Source organism: Hyla sarda, chromosome 4 (assembly GCF_029499605.1).
Source record: "Hyla sarda isolate aHylSar1 chromosome 4, aHylSar1.hap1, whole genome shotgun sequence".
Classification (NCBI taxonomy): domain Eukaryota; kingdom Metazoa; phylum Chordata; class Amphibia; order Anura; family Hylidae; genus Hyla; species Hyla sarda.
This window is the reverse complement of record NC_079192.1, coordinates 205,117,068-205,133,306: the sequence shown is the minus strand read 5'-3', so window position 1 is coordinate 205,133,306 and position 16,239 is coordinate 205,117,068. Positions and strand designations below refer to the sequence as shown.

General features: G+C 40.6%; 1 protein-coding gene across 1 annotated transcript in view; it reads left to right on the top strand.

Annotated features, from left to right (window-relative positions):
* Positions 1-14,678, top strand: part of UCMA (upper zone of growth plate and cartilage matrix associated) — a 71,107-nt gene extending 56,429 nt beyond the window's left edge. Inside the window, exons 7-8 of the mRNA XM_056573348.1 lie at positions 3,755-3,853; positions 14,293-14,678. Coding sequence (XP_056429323.1) covers positions 3,755-3,853; positions 14,293-14,390 — 197 coding nt within the window. The 3' untranslated portion in view covers positions 14,391-14,678. The remainder of the gene's footprint in view (positions 1-3,754; positions 3,854-14,292) is intronic.
* The last annotated feature ends 1,561 nt before the right edge of the window (positions 14,679-16,239 follow it).

Below are 16,239 nucleotides of genomic sequence, written 5' to 3'. Positions count from 1 at the left end.
TTGGTGGGTTGACCCAATCCTTAGATCTTTCCTGATCCATGGGGTAAAGAGTTTTAAACCTTTTATTTATAACAGGTGCCTTCTCTGGGTTGATCCATTCTGCCTTCATTAAGTCTAGGACCGTGTCCTCAATCGGGAAAACTCTAGGCCCCCTGGAGGTAGAAGGAGCGTCCTCGCGGGTGGCTGGTGCATTCTCTGCTTGCACAGCTCTGATAAATTTCGGAAACTTCTCCATAGGAAAAAATACTTTCCCCTGAAGCTCCTCTTCCTCTGAACTAGATGATTTTGTCTCATCTATAACCCTGAATTCTTCATCAGAGTGTACAACTACAGGCCTATCGCTTAGTCTGGGCTTCTTCTTAGGAGGAGGAGCAGTGGTTAATGAATCCTTCAATTCTTTGATGGAAGAAAAAACGAAATCCTTAACCCAGCAGAACATGTCCTGCATAGAAGGCTCAGTGTCTGGTGGTAACCTGGGGCGACATGTGGAACAGATAGGATAATCGTATCCGTCTGGAAGGGGAGTCTTGCATGAGTTACACTCCAAATGCTTCCTCTTGTGGGAGGATTTCCCATGGGTCTCCCTGCGCCCTCCAGAACCTCCAGAATCCATAGAAGACATCTAAGAGGTAAGAGAAAGGATTTAAAATGTAAGGGAAAAAATCAACTCGCAAGTATAAATGGACTCCTCCTATCAGGGCAGTAAGAATACCTATTTCTCAGGTATATTAAGTGTGGAAACAACACACCGAATAGGGTAAACGTCTAGTAGCTTTCAGACAATAGTCTTCTGGCTCCAAGAGACCAGAGCCAGGCTAGGGGGCGTTTAAATAGCTGCAAATTGCGCCAAAAAATATATAAGCCCCTCCCACTTCCGGGTCCTGAGCCCGGAAACTTAATAATAAATCAAATCTCTTACCTCAACTCTAGGAAACCTTTACCTAACCATATCACCTAAGCACCCTTGATCTCTAACATATTTGGGCTCCCCCTAATAAGAACTCTATACTGCTCTGTACGGATCCGCCGGAAGTGATGTCCCGCAATCCTCGGGCTACAGGAAAATGGCGCCGAAACCGGAAGTGCGGCTAGCGTGGGGTCCGCGAATCCTCCCGGACCCAGGAAAGATGGCGGCGTGCAGCAAACCGGCGGATCACCTGCAAGAAAAGAGAAAGTAGGTAGGGGGAGCGTGGAACGTCCATGCTCACACTAGGACAGACAAAAAACTCACTGTTCTAGTGTGATCCTGGTGCTTTATACCAGGGGGGGGGGGGGGGGAGGTTCCGGGGTAATTTTTTATTTAAATCATTAAAAAATCCCAGGTCCCATTTGCTCACAGGGGCGGAGACACCCCACATTGTGCTGCTGAGGGACGCTAGGGAATATTAAATTAGCTTTTCAGGTTGTAAAAGGTGTAATAAAATAATCTCTTCTTTAAAGCATACTTGTCAGATACAACAAAAAAACGTATTTTTTTTTATATATCACTCAGTACCTACTCCTGACCATGTACATCTAATTTTTATGTTTCTAGCACCTTTATTTATTTATTTTATTACACTTTTAATTTAGCTCACTAGTCTGAATTCTTCTCAAAGGGAGGGGGCGTGGCCTCACTGTGCAGGTCTCCGCCCCCTCCCTCAGTATGCTGTCTGCTCACATCTCCCCTAGCGTTAGCAAAACTACAACTCCCAGCTTGTCCTCACTGACAGTAGCGGCACACAAGCTGACAGTGGGAGGATTTTTCCTCCAGCTGTGAGCCCTGCGCTCACACCTGTCAATCAAGGAAGTGTGTCCATGAAGCATGGACACAGCAGGACTAGTATGTGTCCAAGCAGGCAGGGGGGGGGCAGTTGTTTGGCTTTTTCAGTATGAAATACTGAAAAATTTCTAATGAAAGCAATTGCAAAACCTATTGGTTATACATGCTTTACAACATATCAAATGTTTTTGTATCTGACAGTGCCCATTTAATTCTCCCATTGCTTTTCATTTACTTGGCGTTAAAGGGGTACTCCGGTGGACAACTTTTTTTTTTTTTTTTTATCAACTGGTGCCAGAAAGTTACATTTTTTTAAAAATACTTCTATTATAAAATCTTAATCTTTCCAGTACTTATTAGCTGCTGAATGCTACAGAGGAAATTATTTTCTTTTTGGAACACAGAGCTCTCTGCTGACATCTCTGTCCATTTTAGGAACTGTCCAGAGCAGCATATGTTTTCTATGGGGATTTTCTCCTACTCTGGACAGTTCTTAAAAAGGACAGAGGTGTCAGCAGAGAGCACTGTGGTCATGATGTCAGAAGAGAGCTCTGTGTTCCAAAAAGAAAACAATTTCCTCTGTAGTATTCAGCAGCTAATAAGTACTGGAAGGATTAAGATTTTTTTAATAGAAGTAATTTACAATGCCCATATACCCACATGACTGCTTTAGCCAATCACTGGCCTCTGCAGTCTCTTGCCATACATTATGTGGATATATGGTCATGTCAATGCTACAGCCAAGATAACAAAGACAAGCAGAGTGGATGGAAGCAGTAGTTTCAGATTTATCATGTGGGTAATACTTCTTTTGTTATTTCCCCCTTTATCTGAAAAACCCTTTTAAAGGGGTTGTGCGCTGCCCTGCCTTTCGGAGCTCCGCTTGCAGCATCTGGAAGTTCATTACTTCGAACGCTGTGTGCGGGCTTCCGTGTTCGCGGCCGCCGGGCGTGACGTCACGCCCGCCCCATCTACCAAAGTCTATGGGAAGGGGGCGTGACAGCGGTCGCGCCCCCTTCCCATAGACTTTCGTTGAGGGGGTGGGCTTGACGTCACGAGGGGCATGTCATCACGTCCGGCGGCCGTGAACACGGAAGCCCGCACACAGCGTTCGGAGTAATGAACTTCCGGACGCTGCGAGCGGAGCTCCGAAAGGCAGTGCAGCGCACAACCCCTTTAAAGAGGTACACCACTGGAAAACATTTTCTTTTAAATCAACTGGTGCCAGAAAGTTAAACAGATTTGTAGATGACTTCTATTAAAAAAAAATCTTAATCCTTCCAGTACTTATTAGCTGCTGTATACTACAGAGGAAATGCTTTTCCTTTGGAATTTCCTTTCTGTCTGACCACAGTGCTCTCTGCTGACACCTCTGTTCATATCAGGAACTGTCCAGAGAAAGAGGGGTTTGCTATGAGGATTTGCTCTTACTCTGGACAGTTCCTAAAATGGACAGAGGTGTCAGCAGAGAGCACTGTGGTCAGGCAGAAAGGAAATTCAAAAAGAAAAGAACTTCCTCTGTAGTTTACAGCACTTGATAAGTACTGGAAGGATTAAGATTTTTAAATAGAAGCCATTTACAAATCTATTTAACTTTCTGGCACCACTTGATAAAAATATATGTCATCCAGGGGAGTACCCCTTCAAGGCTACAAAGTTTGTTTGCTTTGTTTGGCCTTTTCTTTTTATCTGAAAAAAGTGTCTTCCCCATGTTTCTTTTTAATGTGACTCTTTCCTCATGTGACTCAAACACCAGAAAAAATGCTGACATACATGTAAACGTGTTTTTTTTTGCCTTTTTTTTTTTATAACATATAGAGGTCTATGGGAATAAAAAACGCAAAAATATTTTGACTTGGCCATAGCTAGAGTGCTGCAGTAAACCATATTTTATCATTTAACTCTGTGTAAATGGAATCTTTTTTTTTTTAATACATTCAAATCAAAGATCATACTTTATATAATGTGTATTTATATTTTTCTTTCTTCCAGCTGAGAATCGCCAAAGACTGGCAGCAGATGAACGTAGGAGAGAGTACTATGAGGAACAGAGAAATGAGTATGAGAACTTTGTTGAAGAAGAGCAGGATGGTGAGTTTCTTTAATTTGGAAATTTCTATTTACACAAGTCATTTAGTCTTAGGTTGGATACATGTAGTTTTTTATTTAAAAAGTCAACACAAGGAGTAGACACGTTTTTTTTAAGTCAACACAAGGAGTAGACACGTAAAATCAGTTGCAAAGAAAATTATTCAACTCCCATCGCAAATTCGGTTTATTTATAAAATGAAAAACATTTTCAGTAGTTGACAAATAACAATGTAAATAGCTTAAAGGAAAACTGTCAGCTTGCTCTCCCACCGCACTAACCAGCGGTACTGGCTGGTAGTGCAGGGGACGCTGATCAGTTTGAAGCCTACTGTTCCCGAATCCATCCCGCAGTTCGGCCGAAATCTTCGTTTTCCTGTATATGCTAATTAGGTGCTTACTGGCCCAGGCGGGGTTACTGGCAGTCTGACATCAGCGCAGCTTGTCCACAGCGCCGCCCAGCTCATCAATATTCCTCCTCTCCCTCCGCCTCTCCCTGCTCTGTAATGAAGAGCGAGAGGCAGAGGGAGGGGAGGAATATTGATGAGCTGGCCGGTGCTGCGGACGAGTGGCGCTGACGTCAGAGTGCCAGTAACCCCGCCTGTGCCAGCTAGCACCTAATTAGCATATACAGAAAAACGAAGATTTCGGCGGAACGGCTGGATGGATCAGGGCACGGTAACTCACCGTAACACGCCAGTGCGAATGTACCCTAAAAACACTACACTACACTAACACAAAATAAAGGGTAAAACACTACATATACATCCCTTACACTGTAACTCCCCCCCCCCCCCCCCCAATAAAAATGAAAAATGTATTGTATGGCAGTGTTTCCAAAACGGAGCCTCCAGCTGTTGCAAAACAACAACTCCTAGCATTTCTGGACAGCCACTGACTGTCCAGGCATGCTGGGAGTTTAGCAACAGCTGGAGGCACCCTGTTTGGGAATCACTGGTGTAAAATACCCTATGTCCACCCCTATGCAATCCGTAATTTAGTCCTCAAATGCGCATGGCGCTCTCTGACTTCAGAGACCTGTCGTATTTCAAGGAAACTCGGGAGAAATTGCACTACAAATTTTTCTCTTTTTACCCCTTATGAAAAGGAAAAGTTGGGGGCTACACCAGCCTGTTAGTGTAAAAAAATTAAAAAAAAATTTACACTAACATGCTGGTGTTGCCCCATACTTTTTATTTTCACAAGCAGTAAAAGAAAAAAAAGACCCCCAAAATTTGTAACGCAATTTCTCCTGAGTACGGAAATACCCCATATGTGGGGGTAAAATGCTCTGCGGGCGCACAACAAGGCTCAGGAGTGAGAACGCACCATGTACATTTGAGGGCTAAATTAGTGATTTGCACAGGGGTGGCTGATTTTACAGCAGTTCTGACATAAACGCAAAAACATAAATACCCACATGTGACCCCATTTCGGAAACTACACCCCTCACGGAACGTAACAAGGGGTATAGTGAGCCTTAACACCCCTCAGGTGTTTGACGAATTTTCATTAAATTTGGATGGGAATATGTAAAAAAAAAAGTTTCCACTAAAATGCTGGTGTTACCCTAAATTTTTCCTTTTCACAAGGGAAAATAGGAAAAAAGTGCCCCAAAATGTGTAGCCCCATTTCTTCTGAGTAAGAACATACCCCATGTGTGGATGTAAAGTGCTCTGCTGGCGCACTACAATGCTCTGAAGAGAAGGAGCGCCATTTGGATTCTGAAGAGAAAATGTGTCCGGAATTGAAGGCCACGTGCGTTTACAAAGTCCCCATAGTGCCAGAACAATGGACCCCCCCACATGTGACCCCATTTTGGAAACTACACCCCTCATGTAATGTATTAAGGGGTACAGTGAGCATTTACGCCCCACAGGTGTCTGACAGATTTTTGGAACTTTGGTTCGTGAAAATGAAAAATTGTATTTTTCATTTGCACAGCCCACTGTTCTAAAGATCTCTCAAACACCAGTGGGGTGTAAATACTCACTGCACCCCTTATTAAATTCTTTGAGGGGTGTAGTTTCCAAAATGGGGTCACATGTGGGGTGGGGGTCCACTGTTCTGGCACCATGGGGGCTTTGTAAACGCACATGGCCCCTGACTACCATTCCAAACTAATTCTCTTTCCAAAAGCTCAATGGCGCTCCTTCTCTTCTGAGCATTGTAGTGCGCAAGCAGAGCATTTTACGTCCTAACATGGGGTATTTCCATACTCAGAAGAGATGGGGTTACAAATTTTGGGGGGCATTTTCTCATATTACCTTTTGTAAAAATGGTAAATTTGGGGGAAAAAACTGCACTTTAGTGAAAGTGAAAAAATTTTTTTTTTCATTTACACATCCGATTTTAACGAAAAGTCGTCAAACACCTGTGAGGTGTTAAGGCTCACTGGACCCCTTCTTACGTGCCTTGCGGGGTGTAGTTTCCAAAATAGTATGCCATGTGGGGTTTTCTGCTGTTCTGGCACCATAGGGGCTTTCTAAATGTGACATGCCCCCCAAAAACTATTTCTGCAAAATTCACTCTCCAAAATCCCATTGTCACTCCTTCCCTTCTGAGCCCTCTACTGCGCCCGCCGAACACTTGACATACACATATGAGGTATTTCCTTAATCGAGAGAAATTGGGTTACAAATTTTGGGGGGCTTTATCTCCTATTACCACTTGTAAAAATTCAAAAACTGGGTCTACATGAACATACGAGTGTAAAAAATGAAGATTTTGAATTTTCTCCTTCACTTTGCTGCTATTCCTGTGAAACACCTAAAGGGTTAACAAATTTACTGAATGTCATTTTGGATACTTTGAGGGGTGCAGTTTTTATAATTGGGTCATTTGTGGGGTATTTCTAATTTGAAGGCCCTTCAAATCCACTTCAAAACAAAACTGGTCCCTGAAAAATTCCGATTTTAAAAATTTTGTGAAAAATTGGAAAATTGCTGCTGAACTTTGAAGCCCTCTGATGTCTTCTAAAAGTAAAAACATGTCAACTTTATGATGCAAACATAAAGTAGACATATTGTATATGTGAATCAATATATAGTTTATTTGGAATGTCTATTTTCCTTACAAGCAGAGAGCTTCAAAGTTAGAAAAATGCAAAATTTTCAAATTTTTCATCAAATTTTCAAATTTTTCACCGGGAAATGATGCAAGTATAGACGAAAATTTACCACTACCATAAAGTAGAATATGTCACGAAAAAACAATCTCGGAATCAAATTTATAAGTAAAAGCATCCCAGAATTATTAATGCTTAAAGTGACAGTGGTCAGATTTGCAAAAAATGCTCCCGTCCTTAGGGTCATAATGGACTCCGTCCCCAAGGGGTTAAAACAATTAATAGAACATGTGGTTTCTCCAATTCTAACACACGTCACTTTAAGGACAAGTGCAGTCTCCGAATTATTCAACCTTTTTATAACAAGCATCTTTAGTACTTGGTAGAGCCCATTTTGCTGTTATGACTTTCTGCAGACATGATGCATAGCCTGACACCAGCTTCTGACATCTTTCTAAGGTCCACTAATATTCTTAGGCTTGCCTGCTGAAACAGTCTTCTTCAAATGCCACCACAAAGGATCAATGAGCAGTTGACAGGATGTGCTTTTTAGCATGTGCTTCATTCTTCCTACTCCAAACATATCCAAAAAAGTTCAGGTCTTTTTAATTGCTCTCCAAACTTTTCCTTATTTCTATGGTTTTGAGCATACTGGAGCAGTCTTTTCATTTGGTCAGTAGAGGTGTTTAGTATGCGTCTGTGTACATGGAGAGCTCAGTGCCTGCGATGATCAAATCCTGCTACAGGTCTTCTGTCATTTAGGTGTCACTAGGATTTTTGACTACCTGCCTTCTCAAAAATATGGTGGCAGATCGTGATATATGCCAGGTACACCTCAAGGCTATTTGATTGCCGAGAAGCAAGCAAATTCACAGAAAATAGCAAACCTAAAACAACTTTTATTTATATATTTATTATCAAAAATACAATCAGACATAACACTCATTTTTCATAGTCATTTCTAAAATCATCTTTATCCAGGTATCCAGTCAGTTAATACCACCATATAATTCTGATCTCATAGTGTCTGTATCAGCAAAGGTTTTTGCTTATTTATCAAAGCATACAGAAACTAATGTGATCAGAATTTTCTAGTGGTATCAGGCAGTTATAGCTCCCTGTTTAGGTCACATCCACATGCCGGTGACAGTATAGGTAACACAAGATCTCAAGTGGTGATTGGCAGAGTATTGGTTCTCCCAGGGCAAAGTTCTGATTACATCTCATCTGATAGTACTTACCATGGATGCCATGGGGTGCCCATGTTGGGGAACTAGATACAGAAGAGAGGTTTACCCTTCGAAATCAACCTGTCTTCAATACCATCTTCACCAGAAAGCTGTCCAAGTTCAGTTTGACAACTTTTCTACGGTCTACTACACAAAAAAGAATGGAAGACAAGGAGTCTCCTCTAAGAAAGTGGACTGGTTCAGCAGGAGTTTTCTCTTGCCAGGAGAATTAAATTAGATATATCATGGTGAAAAACTTACCCCCTATCCAAAGGATAAGGGATAAGTTTTAAACCAGCATGGGGCCCAGCTCTCCCAGGGAAGGGCGCCTCATGACCCCTGCACGAAGTGGTGGCCGACAAGCCCCCTCTATATATCTCTATGGGATAGACATCTCTATGGTTTTTCCTCTAGATATATATGGAGGGGGTATCAAGATATGAGAAGCACCTGGGGAGAGCTGGGGCCTCGTACAGGAGATCGCAATTTAAAACTTATCCCTTATCCTTTGGATAGGGGATAGATTTTTCCCATTGACACTTCTCCTTTAAGCCTGAATTCCAGAATCTTTCATTACATCATAATGAAACAGGGTCTCTGGCAATAGAGATAAGATGAGATAAAACTTTCATCCATGAGTTCAAGAATATCAGAGAAAAGCAAGCAAAAGCCATAGCACCACATTGGCCTAGGTCAAGGTGTCTGCTCAGAATGAGCCTATTGATCCAACTATCTGAATCTGGAAAGATTACAGCTGATAACATGGAGACTGATTGGTCATCTCTGTGAAGAACAACAAAAAACGTGGTCTCAAATGGCTGGAGGTGCTCAACCCCAAATGCGGTTGTGCTTTTATTCTGGGGGAGCAGATCCTGCCCTTGTAGTCTGTTGCTAGGGGCGATCCCCAGCATAAAAATGCATACAATGGAGGATGCCTGCAGCGGACTACAAGTGCCACAATAGAATCCTACACCAGATCGACGGTGTCGATGTGTAACAATTAGAACAATACAATACAGGGATATAGGTGCACTACTGTGGTAGATGTATACAGTGACATTAGCTATCCCTCAACACTGATGGTAAAATTGAGACATTCCCCAGTATATCCTTATATGAAGGACATACCAGAGCCCGCACACCAACGCCAAGGTTTCTCAAATGGCACGGGACCTAGCGCTAAACCTACCTGTGCGTGATAAGCAAAACAGGGGCCAATGGGCAATTACGGCAGCATTAGATCGACTCACAGAGTCCTCCCAGGTACCCTCCAGCGTGGCTTAACACATATACAATGGGAGGAGGGAGGCAAGCTGCAAGCCCCACCTAAGTTGGCAAATATAAGTGCATGGCCTCACAGGTGCTACCTTCATGCTGCCTGGAAAATGTTCCAGGCGCATTACATATGGAGTTTACACACCTACAAGTATAAAATTTAAACAACGACAAAAAAACGTGGTCTCAAATGGCTGGAGGTGCTCAACCTCAAATGCAGTTGTGCATTTATTCTGGGGGAGCAGATCCTGCCCTTGTAGTCCGTTGCTAGGGGCGATGCCCAGCATAAAAATGCATTCAATGGAGGATGCCTGCAGCGGACTAAAAGTGCCACAATAGAATCCTACACCAAATAGACGGTGTGGATGTGTAACAATTAAGACATATAAGGATATACTGGCGAATGTCTCAATTTTAACATCAGTGTTGAGGGATAGCCAATGTCACTGTATACATCTACCACAGTAGTGCACCTATATTCCTGTATTGTATTGTTCTAATTGTTACACATCCACACCATCTATCTGGTGTAGGATTCTATTGTGGCACTTGTAGTCTGTTGCAGGCATCCTCCCTTGTATGCATTTTTATGCTGGGGATCGCCCCTAGCAACGTACTACAAGGGCAGGATCTGCTCCCCCAGAATAAATGCACAACCGCATTTGGGGTTGAGCACCTCCAGCCATTTGAGACCACGTTTTTTGTTGTTGTTTAAATTTTATACTTGGAGGTATGTAAACTCCATATGTAATGCGCCTGGAACATTTTCCAGGCAGCATGAAGGTAGCACCTGTGAGGCCATGCACCTATATTAGCCAACTTAGGTGGGGCTTGCAGCTTGCCTCCCTCCTCCCATTGAATGTGTGTTTAGCCATGCTGGAGGGTACCTGGGAGGACTCTGTGAGTCTACCTAATGCGGCCGTAATTGCCCACTGGCCCCTGTTTTGCTTATCACGCACAGGTAGGTTTAGCGCTAGGTCCCGTGCCATTTGAGAAACCTTGGCGTTGGTGTGCGGGCTCTGGTATGTCCTTCATATAAGGATATACTGGGGAATGTCTCAATTTTAACATCAGTGTTGAGGGATAGCCAATGTCACTGTACATCTACCACAGTAGTGCACCTATATTCCTGTATTGTATACATCTCTGTGAAGCAAAGGCCTATAAGAAAGTGTAACTGAAAACTCTCCAGGAAGCCATGGACTTCTAGAGTTTACTCAAGGGTGTGGAGAATCTATTTATCATGGTGTTTTCCCAATCAAAACTCTGTGACAGAAGTTGCATTCCTTCTACAGGATTAAAAATAACCGCCTCTCTCTTCTAAAAACAGTTCAACTCTGGTCCTCAGTTTATGTGTCATTGCATTTTAGTTCCATTGAATTGAATTTAGCAGAGCTGTAATATTGCACTCAGCCCAAGGACAAGTGTGGTGCTTATTTTGGAAGAAAGCAACTGTTTTTCTAATCCTGGATAACCCCTAAAAAAACAAATACCCTGACAACCATCAGTGCACATCTGGAGGTTGATCATGAAATCCATTAGTAAATGTTTAAGGGCAATAAATAAACCAAGGCCTTTTTAAATCACAACTCTATACCATCTTATTACCTGTCCATCATCCTGAAGCACTTGTGCCTCGATCCCTTGTCATCTTGTGATCTAAAATTGAGGTTCTTCAAAAAAAAAAAATCACAACAGCCAGAAGGATAAGTGAGCTTTCAAGCTCTGTCAAGTAAAGATCCATATTAAAATATCCTACCAGATTTTGTAATTCTTTGTACGATGCCAGGATTTATTCCAAAAAGATTTTGACCATCTAATTTGAACCAGGAAATCCTTATGACCAGTCCTGAAAGAAACCCAAGATAGAGATGGATGTTAAGAGAGCTATTTCTACATATATTCTAAAAACTCCTGTTTAGTTTATTGGAAGGTTTATTTGTCAAGGTCAGAATACAGACCGAAAGGCTAGCAAGTCATCATTATCCTGCTAGACTAAAGATCTTATTAAACTTTGCTATCAATCAGTTCTTTACATACACTTTCCATCGGTTCAACCCATGCCTCTATGGCAAAATGCGATATTCCACTGGACCAAATATGCAGAGCTGCTATCAGTTTTTCATATGCAACCTTCATGAAAGATTACCCCCTTGACAGCCAGCTTGTCTTCTAAAGGTGAACAGACTTTAGGAAAAGAGTTTTGCAAGGAACTGCAAGCCTATAAAACCAACCTTTTGGTTACTGATTTAATGTCCCATTAGGGTGCTGCCTAAGACACACAGGAAGTAGAAAATTTGGTACCAGAAATTTTCATTTCTTGGAGTCTGTAGGCAGCACAATACTTCCTAAAATGACATTACGAGTCTGGCTTCTCTATCTAGTAGTCTTATAGTGGTATAGCTTGATTGGCTTATTTTTATTTTATTTTTTTCCCCACCCTTATCTCCCCATTGTTGACCAACTGGATGAAATAAATAAATAAATAAATTTAGATTAGCCACGGTTTCCATTTCTCTTGCCATCTTAGACATTGCTTTTTAGATCTTCTGCATTTTATTTCCTCAAATTTACTAACCCTTTCGATCTCTTTTATCCATTCTGTCAGTGACGGTGGCTCTCTTGCCATCCATTTTCTCATAATTATCAGTCTCCCCAGTATTAGGATGTTCTTTAGTAGATTTTTCTTATTTTCCTGCACTGAGGTCAGTACTCCAAATAGGAAAGTTTCTGGTCTCCATGCCAATTCTATTCCCAGCCTGCCCTTTATCTGGGATAGTATCTTTTCCCAGAAATCCTGCACCTTCTCACAGAGCCATACCAAGTGTATCAAATCTGCTCCTTCTCTCCTACACTTTGGGCATCTATCCTTTTCTGATATAACATAACTATATAACTTTTTGGGGGTATAAAACAATCTATGAAGTAACATAAATTGTGATAGTCTGAGTTTTTCATTATCGGACATTCTAGTTGTACTTTCGATCATTATCTTCCACATTCCATCATCTAACTCCTTTATATCCTTCTTCCATTCTTTTTTGCTACGGAATATTATCTTTCCAAATTTTTCTTTTGCTATTATTTTATATGTTGTAGAAATTCTCATCTTACTTTGTGTATCTAGTAATACTATCAAATCATGATCTTGTACTTTCAACCTCTTTTTCTTTCGTGTACTTTGTAGCATTCTCAATTTGCATATATCTAAATTTGTGCATTTTTTGTGTGCCACACTCTTTTTGCAGTTCTTCTAACTTAATTAACCCCCCTGCGTGAAAGAACTGATAAACATATTTAAGACCCATCTGCACCCAGTATTCATATTCTTCCATTTTATTAAACTCGGTTAAATTTCTATTCGCCCATAATGGTGAAAATTTTACACTACCTTTAATATTAATACTTTTTTTTACCTTTTTCCAGATACCCTTTATTTGCATGATTAATTCATCCTTCCCTATTTCTTTGTTTAATTCTAGCCATTCAAATATGTGTTTCGTGTTTAATTTATACTTAAATTTCAAGTGATCGTGCAGTGCGTTACCATACACCCCTGTGAGTTGTGATATTTGAGAGGCTAAATAATATGTCCTGAAATTTGGCATCCCCATACCTCCCTCCTTTTTGGGGATCGTTAATACCTCATATTTAATTCTTACTTTCTTTTTCCCCCAAATTAATGTATTTATAAGGCTATCTATTTTCTTGAACCATATCTCTCCTATCAGTACTGGAGATGCTGTCAGGAAATATAATAATTGCGGAAGCACCACCATTTTCACCAGGGCCAAGCGGTCTGCCATCCCCAGAGGCAGTCTAATCCAAATCTCTATCTTTTTCCTTATTTTTTCTAATACCGGGACTATGTTTATTTTAATATAGTCTGAAATTATACCACTAATCCCTATACCTAAATATTCAAATTTTTCTTGGTAAGATATTGTTCTTAATTCCCCATAGTCTCCTTCCTTTTTTTCATCCAGTAACATTAGTGAAAATGTGTTCCAATTTATTGATAACCCTGATAAGTGCCCACATTTTTTTATCTGTTCCATCACTGTAGCCAGGTGTATCTGTGGATCACTAATGAAAAGTAGCAAATCATCCGCATATAATGCTATTTTATCTATTCTTCCTTTCAAACCAAATTGGCTTATTAATTAACTGTTATGTATTACTGATAGCACTTTTCACGAGTATCTATCTGGGTCCACAAGATCTTTAACCCCACTTAGTCTGCTGCCTAAGGATGAACAGGAAATTACAAGTGGCAAATTTTCCACTATTTCTCATCAACCACTACGCAGTCTTATTACATTTAGCATACACAATTGCTTTACCTGCAGTCTTTTTTGACCAAGTTGTAAGTATTAAACTGTGATGTTTGAGGTGATGCTTCATTTCTGTCATGTGAGAGGTTATTTTTTCTGTTCTACCAAAAATGTGTATGAATGTGTATTTTAGAATTGCGCTCTATGTAATTCTATGTCATGTATGGGTGATATTTTCTGTGTTTTCTTTTTCTTTTACATTTAGTAAAATAGATTTATAAATTATAATAAACCTATTATTCTATTGCTAAATTTAGTGACTTACCCATTCATTTGAAAAAAAAAATTATTGGGACCTACCATAATTTTTATTTAAACTTGAGTCCATAGAGGTTTCAGCCTTTAAATGCAAATTCATAGGTAACCTGAAAGGAATCTAGAGAACCTGTGAAGAACTGTTATATAGTTGTGTAACATTTACATTTTTAAAGTGCACCTATTTTATCTAAACGGGTTTACAACTATGTGCAGATCAGTTTTATAATATATGTTTATCAAAACACAATAGCTCAGTTTTATTTTTCCTTTTGTCTACAGAACAAGAAGAGCGCACTCGAGAGCAAGTTGAACAGTGGCGCCAGTGGCATTATGATGGACTCTCTCCTTCCTACCTTTACCAACGTCAAAACATTTAAGATCTATAGAATTAATGTATATAGAACAATTTTAATAACTCAGTAAAAAGTTCTGCTATAGCTCAGCAGTACTAATAGCCAAAGACCATATGTTGTATAATCTTTACTGGTTTATTTGTAGGCCATGTGTTGCTTATATGCAGATTATCTTGTTGTAAAATTTGTTCCTTCTCTGCTCTTTTGCAAGAAAACTTTTGAAAACGGTTAAAAGCCTTCTGGCGTCGTTGAACACAGTAGAGGAAGACATAGTATTTGTGTGTGGGTGGGAGTTTAAAGGCAACGTTTAAATGTAAAGAGTTAAAAAAAATGATTGAACCAAAATAAAAGTCGTAAATACAAATAATATCAGTGGTATGTTGCCATTGTAATTTAGCAGAATCTTCAAATCTAAAATCCAGAAACTGTAATCAACTAATGCTACTTTCACACTACCGTTGCGCCCCGCAGAGAACGTTCGTTAAAGTTAAAAAAATAAAAAAAATAAATAAATAAATAAATACTTAATGCACAACGGGCAACAATGGGTCCCGATGGATCCTATTATAGTCACTGGGGTCTGTCGGCGCCATTTTTTCTCCCACTATTCTCCCCGATTTCCCAATGACAGTCACACTACCGTGTCATAACGGCAGTGTGAAAGGGGCCTTACACAATATTGTACAATATGGATGTAGTGCAATTAGGAATAGAGAAAATTCACAAAATTACACTGAAACTCATTCAAGAAAGTAGTCATGCATAAAAATGTGAAAATATGTGAGATATTTTATGTAAAAACTACAACTTTAGGCAAAGGCCCCCAACACTTCAGATCTTGTACAGGTAAGGTGCTTGTGTAATGTTTTTCCATGGCAATGTTCTAGAAGCATACATTCACAGGCCTCGGTGGTCTTGCACCTTATGTCTTTTCTTCGGAGGTGGTGTTTGCTCTCTCCGGCAAGGGGGGTGTCTGGTCAGCATGCCTCCGAGGTGACTGTTTCTTGTTGTATTTGGTTAGAGGTTGGACCTCCGTCCTTGCTTGGTTCCTTCCTTTTTGGGTTTTTGTGGGGGTTTCCAGTTTCCTCCTGGACCTCTTCCACATTCCTGTGCAAATGGGTATAGTTCAGTCTCTGGACTGCTCTTCCCTTCTGACAGTTGTTTTCCCACCCCAGGGACTGCTTTGGGACGTCCCATGGTCTCCGTGTTCCCCAATAAGGTAACCGAGAAAAGGAGATTTTTTTTTTTGTACTCACCGTAAAATCTTTCTCATAGCCTTCAATGGGGAACACAGCACCCACCCATTTATGGTTCCTGGTCAGGTTGTTTTGTTGCCTGTTGTTACTTTTGATGTCCTTTGGACATATCTCCTTTGTTGTTTGGCTTCTCCTATGGCTTTGCGACACAACTGATTTGCTCAGTGCCTGTAGGCGGGTATAGCCTGCTGGGAGGAGCAGACTTCTTTTTTTGCCTAGTGTCAGCCTCCTAGTGGACATCAGCATAATAACCATGGTCTCTGTGTTCCCCAATGAAGGCTACAATAAAGAGATTTTACGGTGAGTAAAAAAAAAAATCTCCTTTTTACGTAGTGCGCTTAACGCTAAAACTAACATATTTTCTCTTTATTCTGTGGGCCAATACGACTAAAATGATATCCATGGTTACATGCTTTTCTATTATTGTACTACTTTTAAAAAACACTACCAAAATGAGTATGTATACGGGGCTGTATAAGGGCTCAATATTTGCGCCTTGATCTGTTTCTATCGGTAGCACTTTTGCATATGTAATTTTTTTTATGACTTTTTATTTTTTTCTGGGATGTGATATGATGTGAACGAAAATCAGTAATTTTGTTGGTCGGAATTTCCGT